Source organism: Cyprinus carpio, chromosome B1 (genome assembly GCF_018340385.1).
Source record: "Cyprinus carpio isolate SPL01 chromosome B1, ASM1834038v1, whole genome shotgun sequence".
Classification (NCBI taxonomy): Eukaryota; Metazoa; Chordata; class Actinopteri; order Cypriniformes; family Cyprinidae; genus Cyprinus; species Cyprinus carpio.
Genome location: NC_056597.1, coordinates 33489609 through 33508471, shown reverse-complemented (window position 1 = coordinate 33508471; position 18863 = coordinate 33489609). Strand labels below are relative to the sequence as shown.

Genomic DNA, 18863 nt, shown 5'->3' with positions numbered 1-18863 from the left:
GTGTGTGGGTCTTTGCGTCTCTCAACTTTCTCTTCACAATATCCATGAAACAGATTCTCAATGGGGTTCAGGTCAGGAGAGTTGGCAGGCCAGTTGAGCACAGTAATAGCATGGTCAGTAAACCATTTACCAGTGTGTTTTTTGGCACTGTGAGCAGGTGCCAGGTCGTGCTGAAAAACTAAATCTTCATCTCCATAAAGCTTTTCAGCAGATGGGAAGCATGAAGTGCTCCAAAATCTCCTGATAGCTAGCTGCATTGACCCTGCCCTTGATAAAAACACAGTGGAGCAACCCCAGCAGCTGACATGGCACCCCCAGACCATCACTGACTGTGGGTACTTGACACTGGACTTCAGGCATTTTGGCATTTCCTTCTCCCCAGTCTTCCTCCAGACTCTGGCAGCTTGATTTCCGAATGACATGCAAAATTTGCTTTCATCCGAAAAAGTACTTTGGACCACTGAGCAACAGTCCAGTGCTGCTTCTCTGTAGCCCAGGTCAGGCGCTTCTGCCGCTGTTTCTGGTTCAAAAGCACACGCCTGTGCACGGTGGCTCTGGATGTTTCTACTCCAGACTCAGTCCACTGCTTCCGCAGGTCCCCCAAGGTCTGGAATCGGTCCTTCTCCACAATCTTCTTCCTCCGGGTCCGGTCACCTCTTCTCGTTGTGCAGCGTTTTTTGCCACACTTTTTACTTCCCACAGACTTCCCACTGAGGTGCCTTGATACAGCACTCTGGGAACAGCCTATTCTTGAGAAATTTCTTTCTGTGTCTTACCCTCTCGCTTGAGGGTGTCAATGATGGCCTTCTGGACAGCCGTCAGGTCGGCAGTCTTACCCATGATTGCGGTTTTGAGTAATGAACCAGGCTGGGAGTTTTTAAAAGCCTCAGGAATCTTTTGCAGGGTGTTTAGAGTTAATTAGTTGATTCAGATGATTAGGTTAATAGCTCGTTTAGAGAACCTTTCATGATATGCTAATTTTTTTTGAGATAGGAATTTTGGGGTTTTCATGATCTGCATGCCAAAATCATCAGTATTAAAACAATTAAAAGACCTGAAATATTTCAGTTGGTGTGCAATGAATCTAAAATATATGAAAGTTAATTTTTTTATCATTACATTATGGAAAATAATGAACTTTTTCACAATATTGCTAATTTTTTGAGAATGACCTGTGTATATATAGATATATATATATATATATTATATATATATATATATTTATATATATATATATTATGATATATATATTCTCTGGCAGCTCAGTGAGTAAATACAGCTGCGGTTAAAACTCTTTTTTTCTTTAAAAATGTATTTGTTTAAAAATCAAGCTGGTCTTCAGCTAGAAAGACATTTATTTTAGGCCAAACTTTATAGAGTGAATTGTTTTATTTTTCTTATGATTTTATTTGATTTATTTATTTTTCGTATTTTTTCTTATTTATTTATTTATTTATTTATTTTGTGGTGGTGGTGGGGGGAGGGGTGCATGCAATGGCACGTATTTGTATGTTGGTCTAAGAGAACTGACCAGTGAATACGAAACAAAAACATAAAAAAAAAAAAATGTGTTTTTGTCTCATGTATAAAGAAAAAAGCGGAAATCCCCCCCCCCCCCCCCCCCCCCCCCCCCCTGGCAAATTTTATCCTCTCTCTGTCATTATTTTACAATATTGAGAATGATAGTAAAATAAAGAAGATAAAGAGAGAATAAAATGGCAGCATTTGTCTATTCACTTGCGCTGGACAGGAAGAAGAAGGTGAGATCTTGCAAGCTTAACATAGCTTAACCACAGAGTGTTTCTAAACCTGTCACACTGAGTCTGACTAAACCTCAACAAACATCAGCATCTATACTGACAGTGATAATTATATTGTTCTATAAAAATAACAAATGAAGAAAAAAAAAGAAAAAAAAATCATGAATAAAACTGGTTCATGACGGCTTAAATATGCCACTGCTGATTTTTTTTTTGTAGGTGTTGCTATGGTGATGTCAGTCAGAATGGCTCCTCCTTTTCCTCTGATGTTTCTGATCTTGATTCATGGTGAGTCTCCGCAACACTTTAGAAACACTGAAAGATTTTGCATGCATTTTCCCACCAACTTTCATGATGCGCACAAACTGCTGATATTTTGTTCACTATATGAATTCTGTGTTTCAGGGGTTTCTGGTGCTGATTGGGGTGTGAGTTACAGTCATTCACACATCTGTGCACTAAAGGAATCATCAGTGATAATGAGCTGCAATTATACATACCCTACTGGATACAAGATCAAGAAAGTGTTCTGGACTAAAAACCCTGTAAAAGTTGGTGAAAAGTTTCCAGTTCTGTCTAAGGACCCTGAATACAGTCAGAGGCTTCAGTATCTGGGAGACAAACAGCAGAACTGCACCATCAGACTGAGTCATGTGACAAAGAAGGATTCACACATGTACTGTTTCAGATTCATCACTGATAAACCTGATAAGAAATGGATTGGTGATCGAGGAGTGAATCTTACTGTCACAGGTGACTTGATGAGGCTGAGCTCTTCTTCTGTGCATTATGTTGAATAATAATCAGTGTATGACAGCAGCACTAGATATAATGTGTGTGTTGTGTTCAGATCTTCAGGTGGAGTCTCCTGAGAGAGTGACAGAGGGAGATTCAGTCCGTCTGACATGTAAAAGCAGCTGCGCTCTGACTGACAGAGCACATTCATCTTGGTACAGAAACTCACATCCATAAACTGAGAAAAAGAGACAGAAACAATCAACTCCTGCTGCAGTCAGTCAGAAGAGAGGATGCAGGCAGATACAGCTGTGCTCTACATGGACACAGTTACCATCTCTCCTGCTGTTTCAGCTCAGTGTCACGTGTGAGTACAGAATCATTAGGATATAAATTGTTGAGTTTATGTTTGGGAAAAAAAAAAAAAAAAAAAAAAAAAAACTTTTGTCTTTTTTTTAAAACCCACCAAAGAGTGTCTCAGTGTCCATCAGTCCATCTGGTGAAATAGTAGAGGGAGATTCAGTGACTCTGAGCTGCAGCAGTGATTCAAACCCACCTGCAGAAATCAGCTGGTTTAAAGGAAAAACATTTGTAGGATCTGAAAGAATCTACAGCATCTCAAAGATCAGCTCTGATCACAGTGGAGAATACAAGTGCAAGTCCAGAACTAAACATGGAGAGAAATACTCTGATGCTGTGACTTTAAACATCATGTGTGAGTTAATGATGCTTCAGTAACTTTGACATTCCTTTTTTATTTTTTTTAATAGTATTGCTAATTATATGAATGTTTTAGATCCTCCCAGGAATGTGTCAGTGTACATAAATGGATCTGGTGAAACAGAGGGAGATTCAGTGACTCTGATCTGCAGCAGTGATTCAAACCCACCTGCTCTGAACTTCATCTGGTTTAAGGAGAATCAAAGCTTGGCTGTTGGATCTGGACAGAGTTTCAGTGCTCTACAGAGTGGACGCTTCTACTGTGAGGCTCACAATCAACATGGGTCTCAGAAATCAGACGTTGTTACTGTCACTGTTAAAGGTAGAGCAGCTCATTTACTCTTTCTAAAGTGAAGCAAATGGTTCTGTTCGGGTGTTTTACTCTTGACTCTGTTGTAGGATGTCTGGTGATGTTGTACATATCCATTGGAGTGGTTTGTGGAGCTGCAGTTATCATCACAGTGTTGCTGATTTGGTAAGATATGTGCAGTATTTGATTGCAGGCTCTTAACCTCATTTATAACCTTCAGTAAAAGAAAAATGTAGTTGTTAGTTTAGCTTTCTACAAATATTGAACTTGTTGGACAACTTTTTTTCTTTGAAATAAAATGTGAATAATTCTCCACAAGGTTGACCAAAGAAATATGATCCCATCATAGAAATGCATTTGAGTCCAATATTGTTCTAACACAACATAGTAATTTTATTCTCTTTTAATTAACACATTTGTTGCTTTTAAGGAGAAGCAGGGTGAAAAAGAGAAAAGACAATCTCGAAACTCAGGTGAGCAAAATGACTTTAATTGTCAGTAGTCTCATTAGTAAATGAACTGCACTGCTCCAAAAAAAAATACATATATCTATATATATATATATATATATATATATATCTATATATATATATACCACTGTAAAACCCGACAAGTAACTTACTCTCAAAACGTTTGAGTAAACAGATATCCTTAAAAAACCTGACAAGTTAGGTTTACTCAAACCGTTTGAGGAAACCGATTGCTTTAAACCATTTAAGTTTTAAAACGAACACACTGTAAAACCCGACAAGTAACGTAACTCAAACCTTTTGTGTAAACAAATATCCTTAAAAACATGACAAGTTGGCTTTACTCAAACCGTTTGAGGAACCGGAGGAAAAACCGATTGCCTTAAACCATTTAAGTGTTTAAAACTTAATAGTTGTGAGTACTCTGAACTTAATTCAGTTGAGTTCACTGAAAGAAGATATACATTGCAATTAAGTAATTAAGTGATTTAACTGAGTGATAATTGAGCATTAGTGATGAACACCTGCTGTTAACAAACAGAATTACTGAAGAAAAGAGAGAAAGGAACTACAACTGACTTCAGACACAGCCTCACTAAAACCTGACAAGTTATGTTAACTCAAACCGTTTGAGGAAACCGATTGCCTTAAACCATTTAAGTTTTAAAACTAATAGTTGTGAGTACTCTGAACTTAATTCAGTTGTGTTCACTGAAAGAAGATATACATTGCAATTAAATAGTTAAGTGATTAATTGAGTGATAATAACCATTTAAGTTTTAAAACTAATAGTTGTGAAAACAGAATCACTGAAGAAAAGAGAAACACAAGAACTCCAACTGACTTCAGACACAGCCTTAGATAAAATAAACTGAAATAAAATACATTAACTCTCTCAAGATCTGATTAAACAACCCCACAAACACCATCACCAGCTCCACTTATTAATAACCAGACTGACTTTATTTCTGTCAGACCGTCTACAGAAGATCTGATTGAGAATTAACTAAGGTTTAGATGTTTATTTATGTTTTCATTTAAAGTAACCATGTTAGAGATCAGTGGTTGCTTTAGTTGGGCTCTTGACCCTTGATTTGCTGTCTTAGTTTTTTTTTCTTTGGCTGTTGTAAACCGTTTGTTGTAACTCAAAAGCTCAGAGAAACTATCATCAGGTGTTATACACACACTCACACTCTTAGAAGCTGCTTTTATCCAAAGCAACTTAAAGTGCATTCAGGTTAGCATTTTTTTTTTATCTAACCTGTACCTAGATGTTGGTTGTTATACTGTATATTGGTGATGATAATCATTGATTATTGAACTGTTTGAAGTCGGTGTTGTGTAATTAACTGGATTGATTACAGTAAAATTGATTCTAAGAGCCAGTGGTTCTGTGATAATCAGTTAATATGATGGACTTTCCAAGCAGTTTGGTTTTCTGTGGTATCACTTAGTCACACACAGACATCAATAATCAGCATATGAACCTCAACAATGGTGACCATAAAAAAAAAAAAAGAATAGCAAAAAAAAAACAACGATGCAGCAGAGCATGCTGGGAGCCATGGATGGGTTTTGTACTACAATAGTACCCAGCATGCATTGCAGCATGTTTTTTTTTTTTTCGTAACCATTGTTGAGGTTCATATTCTGATTATTGATGTCTGTGTGTGACTAATTGACACCATGGAAAACCAAACTGTTTGGAAAGTCTTTTATATTAACTGATTATGAATGTACCACTGACTTTTTGAATGGCTTTCATTGTAATCAACTGAACTAACTATAGAACACCTATTTAATAAGATTTTGAACTCTGAACAGCTCCATAATTGATGATTATCATCACCAATATGCTGTATAACAACCAATGCCTGATCATATTTTCCCTGGGTTTTTTGAGTTATAACAAACATGTTTTAAAAATACACGGTTACAACGTCCAAAAAAAAAAAAATGATCTAAGACAGAAATCAAGGGTCAAGAGCCCAACTAAAGCAAACACTGATCTCTAACATGGTTACTTCAAATGAAACAATAAATCAACATCTAAACCTTAGTTAATTCTCAATAAGATCTTCTGTAGACGTCTGACAGAAATAAAGTCAGTCTGGTTATTATAAGTGGAGGCTGGTGATTCTGTTTGTTAACAGCAGCTGTTCATCACTAAAGCTCAATCAGCACTTAATTAATCACTTGATTACATAATTGCAAAGTTTTAAAAATTTACATGGTTTAAGTAAAGGCAATCTGTTTACTCAAACGGTTTGAGTTACTGTGACTTGTCAGGTTTTACAGTGTATAGAGAGAGAGAGAGAGATTTTTTTTTTTTTTTTTTTTTTTTTTTCCACTGTGATAGTGTTGAAAAACAGGATATAGTATGTCCCCTGGTGACCGATATTTGAACTGCCTCCTCTCAACCTGCTCAACATTTTGAATTCACAATGCGCTCACATATTAGTCACACTGTGAGTATCACACTATAAGAATGGTGTGATGTCACTGTGCTCATCGCATGGTCTCGCGTGTTGACTGGATTCTAAGCAAAACTAGCAATTGTTCATATCTCCTGACCACTAGATGGCGCTGTGCTGAAACTATGCAGGTACCCTCAGGTCTCTGTTGTTATAAAAGACACCAGGGGTGCTTCTGAGTATCCCTCCTCGTTTCCTCGCTCCTCCACCCTATGACCGAGAAAACAGTCGAGCTCAGATTAGCTTATTACATTTCTGTAGCGTACCTGAAAATTTATTTTTGACTGAGCTGATAAACCTGAAAAGCACTGTTTATTGAACTTGTGTCTTTGTTTAATTGTGGTTATTTTCTGCTATTGCTTGTAATTTGGTTATCTGTAGAAAAGATTTTTAGCACTGAGCCCATAGTAGACAGAAATGTTTTTCCAATTGTTTATTCTCTTTATTATTAAAAAAATGTGTAGGCCTATTTTTTTTGTTGTAAATGTCCCAACTGAGGTACAGAATGTAAAACTTTCAGACAAATGTTCTTGTTATATATTTTGGTTGCATTTGTGAGTTAATAAAAATGTAGATGGTTGTTTAAAATAGATATAAAATATCAAAATATCGATATATCGATCGATATACTCCTGTATCGAATCGAATCGTAATCGTATCGTAGAATTTTTTGAGGTTTTGGAAAATATCGTATCGCTGGGTATGAGAATCGATATCATATCGTATCGTGACAAACCATCTGATTTACACCCCTAGTGTCTGGTGAGTGGGGCTCTGGCTCTGGTGTTTGCGGTGGCTGTGATATGTTGTCCTGTCTTCCCTGGCTGTTTTTCAGAAAGTTGTCCTTGGGTGGTGAGCCTATGTTTCAGTATGTCATAGTCTGTCTGTGATGAGCTCTATGGGCAGGACTCAGCCAGAACAGTGTCCGAGCAATGCTTGTTGTGGCTGCATGACGTTATCAATGTCCTTGTGGGATGTGTCAACCATATGATGACTAGAAAGCTGATATGAAGTCCTGTGGTCACTAATACTTTGTCCAGGTTTGTGTGTGCCATTCAGGTTAAGTGGCCAGCAGGAGAGCAGGTCTCCACTAGCACTGGACTCAACTGTAGAAGCTGAAGCTGATGCATTAATTTCTTGAGAACTATGCCATGCTGCCCTTTCAGGTGTTTTAAATTGGATGTGGAGTTTTTTCAGGGTTTAAAATATATCATCCACCCCCTAATTGACAACACACAATTATGTTCTTGCCTTTGACAGAAATAAACTCAAAATAATGATTTTATTTCCAGCTACAGAACGCATACTTTTCTCTCTCCATGCTAAGTTTGTTTTTAATGGTAGTATTATTGCCCAACAGTGGCTGCCACAGACCCAGTAGCAGAAGAAGAATGCCAACAGATACAATAGGTGCCTATAAGCACCTTTGAGTTGATTGAGTTGCAGGTACTGCCTCAAAACACAAAACTATAGACGAATAAGTCAAGATGGATAAGGGGTTTTGTCTCGCTTTGGGCTCTCCAGTGTACCTGCTGTCAGTTTCATTTGCACCAAAGCAGGTGAAACTGAGTCACAATCACTTCTGTTTTCTAAGGCTGCCCACACACTAGATGATTTTAAGGCTGATTTTAAGCCTGATCTGTATCCCTGAATGATCGGGTGTGTTGCCCAATTCGAGGCTTGTAGAATACAATTTTTATTTTATTTTTTGCCAAAAGAATCCTTTAGTGTGTGGTGTCATTATGATTATTTAACTGCTTGATTTAGACAGAGCATCCCCGGAATCAAATATCAAGCATTTTGCGTGCTTCTATAGCTGAAACTTGGCAGCCACAAAAAATGCCACGAAAACAGAGTACATCAACCTTATTCATTTTTATACTTTGTTTTTCACTGTGAAACAGAACATTCAATAGGAGAGCCAGCTGACAACATCGATTATTCTCCATTTGTTTTTCTTCTCTAGTCACGTTTGATCTTGCGAGTCTCTGTGAGATCTCTTGTCACTGTGAAATCATTCCTACAATCAGCAAATGTGTGATCTTGCGGTCTAGTCAAATTTACTAGAGTGCGCATTCAGAGGATTAGTTGGCCTTACTAAGACTAAAAATCAGTTGAAACTGTCTTCATGTCTGTAGTCTCCCATGGCTTTAAAATGGTTTAAGATTTGAATATCGTCTAGTGTGTGGCCAGCCTAACTGGACAGATTGACATCCCTGAAGTTTCACTGACTTGGTGTTATACTGTGATGACTTCACGAGTTCACGCTTACATACAGTATAATTAGCTGAAGTATGATAATGCGTATTTGGTGTGCTGTCCAGGGAAGGGCTCAGAGCTCGGGAATAGCCCAAACCTAGAGTACCCCCCTCGCAGTTAAATTGTAAAAGGAACTCGAAGAGAGGAGATGGGGTGGAGGAGGGATGCTGCTGGAAATTGAATGGATGAGTCAGCTGTATTTATACTATGGTGTTGATCAACTTGATTGTGCTCCACTGGTGTTGATTAGGCTAAGTATCTGACGCGCTCCTCCCAAAACCTTGTTAATAATACTGTTTCCTGTTTCAACATTTTTGAGCAGTGTAGTATCTAAAACACTGAGAGTCTGAATGCAGTTGTGAGTTGTTTATTAGCAATGGTTACATATTTAATCTTTACTAATGTGTTTGCTTCTTCAATGTCAAAGATGGATCATTCCAGACCTGAGGATAGCAGATACAAAGTATCTGATGCTGATACGACTGAATGTTTGTATGAGAATGTAATTGTAAGTTATCATTATAGTCAGTCCATTGGTGTGGACACAAATATGGTTATTGTTACAGATATCATTATAGTTATCAACTATTTGTCAATGTTCTCTCTATTCTCTCTACTTTTTTCTTTAATGGCAAAGATGAATTATTCCAGACCTCATGATGACAGACTTAATGACTATGAAGTAGAGTCGACTGAACCTGTGTATAAGAATGTAATGGTAAGTGCTTTCACTCTTGATATCAAATGTGTACTGAATAAGTATATGGTGCACAGCATATAATTCACTGTTTAAGATCAAGTAATTCAAGTCCTTTTATACTGACCAGAAATTTGAAGTGTATTATTTAGTCATGAAGTAATTCACAAATTCACTTTCTTTCTTTTAGCGTGACAGGCCGTAGTGTTTGGGACATGTGGCAAAACATTTTACAGCCTTTTTCTGTCTCTCTGTGGGTGGAGCCCTGAATGATTGACAGTGTCTTGATTTACAGAAATTAACTTAGAAACTGGTTCTATCACAGAGTGACTTACAATGATAAGCCTTAAGTGATGAAATTTTGTGACTGTATTTAAGCATAAAAATATTATACGAATTAGAATGAAAACAATCTTAAATTGCAACACACAAAAACTACATCTTAAAACATATATAATCATGTAAGATCTCATTGGATATTAAGTTTAACATATTCTGCCTATTCCGTGTTTTTAAAGGTATTGTTCATTGCATTTTTATTAAAGTGTATTGTCATAACGCAGGTTGCGTTCTTAGTCTTTTCTTTGTATTTACACGTGTTTGACCAGCAGATGTCCTCAGCGGGCGGTGTTCAGAACAGAAAATAATTTTACAAAGCAAATGATTCAGTTGATTTGAAGATACAGAATACTGCCTTTCCATGTCACTAGTGATATTATAATGAATCAGTGATACTACCCAGCGTTCAGCGCCCTCTACAGAAGAAACTTCAGCTACATTACTCTCAGTTCACACATGCATCCTTGCTGCACGTGAGATTTAAAACCTTGTACTTCCGTGATTACGCATGTCAGCCGGTCAATTTAATGTCATTTGATATGAATAGATAGCTGTCTTAAGGTATTACATTCACGATTCAACAATATCAGCAACATTTGCCTTCATAACTACATAACTACAGGGAACACTCACTCTCCCATTTGATCATTACAGTTTCTTCAGCTGTTGTAGAGGGGGTACGGCTCCACAACATCCCCTTTCACTCCAGCAGTAACTGAGAAGCACCCGGCTGCAGCCTGCAAATCGAGGTGGGGCTGCACATGTCGCCCCGCCCTATACCTACTCTGATTGGTTCTTTACATTTACATTTAGTCATTTAGCAGACGCTTTTATCCAAAGCGACTTACAAATGTGGACAATGGAAGCAATCAAAAACAACAAAAGAGCAATGATATATAAGAGACACCCCTCGCTGCAGACTGTAGCGCGGTGACGTCACGTACGTACGTCACGTATGTGTTTACCGTGCATGCGCAAAGTGACGTAAGGTATGTCTTTAGCACGCATGCGCATTAACGTGGTAAAAGCGCACGCATGCGTGTGTAATTTGCATTGCGTGATGACGTTAGTTATTTTCGCGTCTTGCGTGCATTAAAATGCATGCGCATACTTAAAAGAATACTCTAATAAAATGTTAAAGTAGGTGTAAAAAAAAGACGGGAAAAACAACAGTAAAATATAATACAGCAAACAGCACATATCCATTATTTTAACCATGTTTTTTTTCATCTGAGGTAAAATTATACGGAATTACAGAGTTTATTCTGTAATATCTCTGTAGTATTTTATTTACAATATATTAACATTCTGTTGCACTTTACTTCACTGTGTGTATTGTAATATTACACTTTAATGGCACCTCATGTTAGTTTTAAAACTTAAATGGTTTAAGGCAATCGGTTGCCTGTTTTTGTTTGTGTATGTTTAACTTGTCAGGTTTTTAAGGATATCTGTTTACTCAAACGGTTTGAGTTAAGTTACTTGTCGGGTTTTACAGTGCACCTGTTATGCAATATTCACTTTCACATGTTGTTTGGACATAAATGTGTGTTGGCAGTGTGTGTACACAACCACCTTATAATGATAAAAATCCACCTGCTCCTTTTTTCAATCTCCATATATCATTAGCAGCATCACAGCAAGCGGATCACAAAATCCGTAAAGTGTGACATCACAATATACAAGCCCCGCCCACGATTGTTGATTGACACTGCCCTAACCTAGCCGAGACACCACCCTGAGTGCACCGCACATGTTTATCTTCATGTTAGAGCATTAAAAAGCAGCATTCAAGTAAAACATGTCTTCTTAATAAGGTTATAGATGTTATTCAGTCCAGAGCAGTAAGTGATTCTTTGCTTTTATTTTATTCTTTGGGTCATATTAATAGCATAGACACCAGTATAGGCACTGTATCCTGTAATATGCTGATGTCACTAAATACACAGATCTAATATAAACATGCAATTTCTTTCCCAGATGTTTACCTTCACAAACATAACCGACTGTGTTTTTGTAACTTATGCGTGTTTTTAACATAAACTCGTGTGTGAAAGAGAGCTTTAGTAACATTACTCACATGCCGTGTGTAGCCAATTTTTTTATATGTGTGCTACGGATGTTAGCTCAGAAAACTGTCTATCAGAAGTTTAAACTAATATGGCTTTAAAATACGTGATTTCAGCACAATAGACATGATAATCAAAACCAAACCGATATTGTAAAAAGGGGCATAATAGGTGCCCTTTAAAAATAAATAATAATAAAATTGTATATGCTTCATGATCTGTATTACAAATCTTCACAAGCGCTTCAAACTACCTTTGTGTCAAGAACAGGTCAGAGTGTAATTGAATACTCACGGAAAATTTTCCCCTTTGCTCTTACTGTTCAAATTCTGATTGACCCGCAAACTTTGTTTTCATTCAAACTGACACACAACACTCAGCACCATATCAGGACAAAAGGGAGGAGTCGAAACTGGCCTTAAACCTCATGGCCCTTGTGTATATTGTCATTGTGGCAAATTTGCAATATGCAATATGTTCTATAATAACAACTGCCACCATCCAAGCATCTATGTGCATTTGAAAAGCAAGCAGATATGTTATAATGCATACTTGTATGTGACTGCTGGTAGTTTTGAGCATATATATACTTCCCAATGATGCCATAACATCCAGCATTACACATTCATCATGGCTTCTAGTAAATATGCCTGGAATAAAACAGTTTAGTAGAAAGAATTGAAACTGAACTATTATTATATTTCCACGCAATAAGACTTCATAGCATGTTTTTGTGAAGTGGAAACTTCTCTGTCCATTGGCGCTCAAGAAACTGTTTCCTGTTTTTATCACACCTGCACGTGGCTAAAGGGCTTCTTGGTTATGATGCAAAGAACAGCAAAGAAAACCGCAAGCTGGAGAGCACGTTGTTTGATCTTGAACACACAGTCACAGTTTGAAAATATTCAAACACAACTCTCTGTAAGCTGCGAGATGAGTGTATCATCAAGAGATGAGTGTACCATCATGCATGACAGTAATCACACTTCTGAAAACTTAATGTAGAGAGTGTTGTCGGAGGATGAAAAGTGGTTCTGCTCCAGAATTAGAGTCAGAATGTGGAGAATTAAACTGATGAAACACAAGAATTGAATCAGTCACCAGTCTCATCTGTCCCTATTCACAACACATCTGAGATAAACTTCCCACTGAAGATATTTTGGGTTGCCCTCATTTGGACAGACAAAAGGTTTGGGCCTTTATTTTAGGGATTGGGTTAGTCAGTAGTGATTACTATCTGCTTTATATAACATAATACAAAAATAGGTTCAGTTTACACATAATCAGAGAGAATCCACCAATCAGGACAAGAGCTGAAGAAACACAAATAATGTTGAGCAAGGTGAAATCTGAAAATAAAACAAACACACAGTTATACAGTAACTAGAGATAAATAAGCATGTAAAGACATAAACATAGACAATGAATAAAACTTAAGAAGGAATATAAAGAGAATGTAAAGCTATTCTGATGTTTTCAATTGTTTTTGCAACAATCATGAACATTGTCAAAAGACACGTCTACATTTTATCTAAAATTTTCTTACCTGTTTTAACAGTGAGACTGACTTTAGTGGTGATGTGAGCTCCACACCAGTATATCCCAGAATCCTCTTCTCTCAGATCAGTGATGTTCACAGTAAAGACTCCAGCAGATGCTTCATCACTGAAAGAGAATCGATCATCTCTGATCGTCTCCAGTGAAACTCCATCCTTCACACACATGGAGGCTTCATGTGCTTTGCAGAAGCTTTTCTGATCTTCATCCTGATGTTTGCACTGGATTGACACGTCGTCTCCTTCATACTTAGTCAAGTTCAGCTCTGGAAGTGATTACAAACACAAGAAGATCAATTCACAGTCGGAGTTTGACATATTCAGATGAAGAAACCTTCCTCACCCTCGTTCATGATGACCATCAGATGAGTGTGAAGATAATTGAGCTCTGTTTCTAATGTCACTGCACACCAGTATTTCCCAGCATCCTCTGCTGTCAGAGCAGTGATGCTCCCAGTGAAGACACTTGCAGTGACGTCATCTTTCAGAGTCAATCTGTCAGTCTTGGTCTCTTTCTCTTCTCTCACGGTCTCACTGAGAGGATTTCTGTCTCTAGTGGAGCACTTCCCCTTACAGAGAGACTTTGGCTTTGATTTATAGATTGAATCATAAGGACAGAAGATCTCAGCAGATTCTCCTTCACGTCTCACTACTGGAGGCACTTTAAATAAAGAGGTATATTAATTATTGTGCTTCTAAAATATTTCAGCATTTGGTATACCACGCAAACAACAATACTTTATCTGCCTCTGTTCCTCACAAATATCATATAAAATCAATTCTGCTACAAATTCAAACTTCAGAAACTTTTAAATGTGATTTGATTGAGAATTTATTTTACTTACTACTAACGTGCAGGTCAACAGTAGTAATAATGTAGTAACTGTACGGGTGTCTGTTGATCCAAACTCCACATAAATAAACTCCTCCATCATCTGGTGTCACAGCAAAAATCTTCATATGGAAGACATTTTTTTGTTTGTCATCAGAAATACTATATCTTTCTTTCGTCTTCCATCTGCTGTAAATCGTCTCAATTGAGTCTTTTCCTTCTTTGAGTATGATCTTGACATCATTAATATGATTTTGTGTATATTCACAACTGAAATTGGCAGTTTCTCCAATATTCACCATCACTCCCTTTGTCACTTTACCATATAAATCTGTCATTCACAAAGAGAAATATATTTTACTTTGATAAAGGCTTTAAAATGTTCAGTTGTTCTACTGTTCAGAAATTTTAATCTGAAAATGACTGACCGTTTTCCACATGTAAAGTCATATCTATACCCCACTTGTAAAGAACACCAATCCAGTATTCTCCAGCATCACGGTCGTTCAAATCTCTGATGTAGATCATGAGGTTTCCCTCTTTGTTTTGAAACAATGTGAATTTTCCATCATTTATCCATTCGTTGTGTTTCTTATCATTTATTATTGTTCTCCACTCAGGTAATTTGGCCATATATTTAACAGAGTCACTGAACCAAAGTTCCCCAGAATCAACAAGAACACTTCCTCCAGAATATCCAGTGACATCAATGTCTTTTTCTGCAGCTGTCAATCAGATTGATATTGTGATCAGAATGCTGATGAACAGAAAACAGCATCATTACTGCAGTAATGAAAGAGAAAAGCTCTGACCTGAGATCAGGTAGAAAGTGAAGAAGATGAGGAGGATCTTCATTGTGACTTGAGTACAGTCTTCTTTCTGCTGAATGATCTCTGTGTGAATCTCTCTGTCTCTACATCTGTCTGCTTTAGTTACTTCCTCTTTATTCAGATCTTTATCAGTAATGAGCAGCTTTACTGGCTCCTCCCTCCATCACCACTGACTGAAGATCACATTAATCACACTGAAAGAGTGCCACCTAGTGGAGGATACAGTGTCTGATACTGAGAGCTCATGCAGGTTTCATGTTCTCTATATGAGGACAAAGGACACTGAAGTGAATCAGACTCAGGTGTGTTGGATCAGGGAGACATACAGAATGTGCAGTACCAGGACAGGTTTGAAAACCCCTGCTCTAGAGCCTAAGGCACTCTTTGAAAGGACAAAGTGCATCTGATACTTTGAGTTTTTGACATTTTTATAAATTGTCTTTATGCATCTAAAAAAGTATTTTGTTTATTCAGCATGGTGGGCAGCTTTTGTATATAAATTTTTGGCAACTGTTGTGAAAAATATAGAGTGTGATGTTGTGGAACTTTTGGGTTTATCTTGTCTTTACATAATTTCTGACTTTATATAATTTCCGACTATATATATATATATATATATATATATATTTATATATATATATATATATATATATATATATATATATATATATATATAAGACTTGCATATGACTTGAAAGTTCCACCTCTGATATATATATCAAGTCATATACCAAGTCCTCAAAGAGTTAAAGTTAATGAGATAATTAAGTGACTATTTAAATGATGATTTTGCATTAGTGATGAACACCTGCTGTTTCTGAGAATTACAGAGTATCAGATGTTGATGTTTTATTGGTTAAAATCATGCCACCATCATGGAGATCAGTGTTTGCATTACTTGAGCTCTTGACCCTTTCATTAATTCAAAGTAATTTGCTTTTAAGCAATTACAATGTTGGTCTATAGTAAGCATTTATGCATTGCTGAATCAAAGCTTGAAAAAGCAGGTGAGCTTGCACTTTCTGCCTATAACGCATGATGAATAAACATCATGAAATGGTCTCTCTTTTGTTTATTGACTCACACTCAGCTATCACTGAACTAAAAAAAAGTGCTATTAAACATGCCACCATAATGCTTCAATATTGAAAAAGAGACTTATTTCAGATCAGGCTTTTAGACATGGACACTTATCATATGATCCTCAACAGTGGTGACAATAATTTTTCATACTGCAGTGCATGATGGGAGTTTTTACTATGGTGTTACCCAGCATGCATGAAACATTTTTTTTGTTTGCAACATTTTTTGGATTCATATGCTGGTTCTTGATGTCTTTGTGTGTCTAACTAAATATGGACTAAAAAAAAATGTATTGCGTATTAATTCATTGCATACTTAAAATTCAGGAGCAGCACTTTTTTTTCCACAGTGTTGATTATGCAAAACCTAGACCAACTTTTGATTATCATCTCAGCATAAATACAGCATATTATCTGTTCATTGTACAGTACTGATCTCCCTACTTTACAACACTTCATGCATTGTTAGAGAGAAATATCTAACACTGGTGTCAAGGGTCAAGAGCCCAACTAAAGCAAACACTGATCTCCATGATGGTGGTACCAATTTTAACCAATAAAACATCAACAGTTGATCCTCTGTAATTCTCAATAACAGCAGGTGTTCATCACCAATGCACAATCATCATTTAATTAGTCAACTTATTATCTCATTAACTTTAACTCTTTGAGGACTTGGGATATGACTTGAAGACTTGCTTGTGACTTGAAAATCCGAGAAGGGTATAACTGCAGCCTGGAGATCTCCAAATGGGGGCGGGAACTCCAAAACGGGGTGGGAGCTCCAAAATAGGGCGTGGCTTCCTCCCATTGACAGACAGGCATATGACACGCAAGCGCAATTTTCCCCCCAATCAACTTAAGTGCAAACGCCGCCCCATAACTGATTCTAAAGATTTTATTGGTTGTGTTAATTAAAGTGTTGTTTCCTACACTATGCGATATGAGATCATTCCATAACTCCCCAACTGGACCTTGCCGGACAATGGCACCTTTTTAGTTACACCCAGCGTCACTACTCCTTTCTACCCTGCAAATTTCGAGCCCCAGGATGCCCCCGTTGCTGAGAAAAAAGCGTTAGAGCTGAGCTGGTACGGCTCGCGGGAGACCTCGTGGGTGATTCACGTTTATATCATTAAGCAGAGGTTCAAACTCCAGTCCGAACATCACTGGCCACAAGCTTTGGGGTTGCTCTCACAGAGAATATTTATTTATATAGCATATTTTATTTTATGAAAATAAAATGAACTAGGAACAATGTTTAATTTATAAAATTTTATTTTGAAATGTAAGTCAATAACAATTGGCTGCAGCCAGAGCCAATGGTGAAAGTCTTTGAGCGAGGAGACCCCACCCCATTTTGGAGGTTCTGCCCAATTTTGGAGTTCACGCCCCATTTTGGAGATCTCCGGCCTGCAGTTATATCTACTTGGAAATATGCTAACTCTGCATTGTAGTGACCAAATGTCCCCACAAGGATGATACAACCTGAAATTTTTGACATTGTGGGGACTGCAGGCCGGAAAAAAATTATTAAAAATATAAAATGATGTTTATCTGAAAGTGTAACAGTGCAAACAGGTTTTCAGTAAGGGGTAGGTTTAGGGTTAGGGCAGTGGTTCCCAATCCTGGTCCTGGAGAACTCCAAACACTGCACGCTTTTGGTGTCTCTCTTATCTGACACACACATTTCAGGTCTTGGAGTGTTCACTAATGAGCTGATGAGTTGAATGAATTGTGTTTGAATAGGGAGACATTTAGGCCATGTCCACACTAATACGTTTTCATTTAAAAACGCACCTTTTTCTCTCTGTTTTGGCCTGAGACAGCGTTTTTATCAAGGAAAACAGAGCTTTTTAAAAAGCTCTCCAAAGTGGATAAATTTGAAAACGCAGTTTTCGCGTTGTAGTGTGGACTGTGAAAACGGAGGCTTTTGAAAATGATGACGCAAGTTTAGTCATGTGACGCATATTATACCAATAGATATCTGCGTTTATACTGGTATTGTGCATGATATGTGCTATGCACTTTCACACTATTGCTATAGATGTGTTACTTTGTACACTCTTCATATCACAGTCCTGCAAATATGAAAGCAAATTTACTCGTGATCACGAATTGCGTTATAGATCAGATGTACAATCATGAGTGTGTGCGACCTGTATGCATCAGTAATGGTGAGTTCTGTTCGTAAATAAAATATTTAAATTTCCTGTCAGAAAAACTGCATGAAAACATTTCATGTCTGTTCCATGTGTATAATCTGCAGTGAGCATTAAATATAAATTTAATTATATAATATAGCGCTAACAGTAACAACTCTGCACACACAATAAGTTCTTAGGTTAACCTATATTACCAACTGTATTGAGCCAAACAATGCGCTCATTAAACGTGACTGGTGATGTCTGGATAGGCACGATATTAAATAGCTGTAATAAACTACTGTTGCTAACATATTTATTCCGGTCCAGGTTTATATAGGGCTATTTATTAATTGATTTTTCTTCTTCTAACGTTACTCTGGTATAACGTTAGCGCTGCATATTATGACCGTTCTAAAAGCTTGGCATTTTATTTTGATAGGCCATATTTACTATTACTTCCGGGTCACGTGGCCAACCTGTCTGTGTTTCAATGTAGATCTTCAAACGAAAAAATGGAAAAAGGAATTTCAAAAAAACCAAAATCAGACCGTTATTTGATTTTGGTTTTGTCATTTTTCGTTTT

The 18863-nt window shown here is 37.2% G+C and overlaps 2 protein-coding genes and 1 pseudogene across 2 annotated transcripts in view; 1 reads left to right on the top strand and 2 right to left on the bottom strand.

Moving 5' to 3' along the window:
* Positions 1-18863, bottom strand: part of LOC109068164 (polymeric immunoglobulin receptor-like) — a 169125-nt gene that overhangs the window by 103148 nt on the left and 47114 nt on the right. The gene's annotated exons all lie outside the window — the stretch shown is intronic.
* Positions 2006-3569, top strand: LOC109090855 (annotated as a pseudogene).
* Positions 12922-15167, bottom strand: LOC109078691 (polymeric immunoglobulin receptor-like). Its single transcript, XM_042717221.1, has 6 exons — positions 15034-15167; positions 14650-14946; positions 14235-14552; positions 13733-14050; positions 13380-13655; positions 12922-13182 (listed from the first exon to the last, which is right to left on the bottom strand). Exons 1-6 carry the CDS (start codon positions 15074-15076, stop codon positions 13076-13078), a joined length of 1359 nt encoding a protein of 452 aa, XP_042573155.1. The 5' UTR covers positions 15077-15167; the 3' UTR covers positions 12922-13075.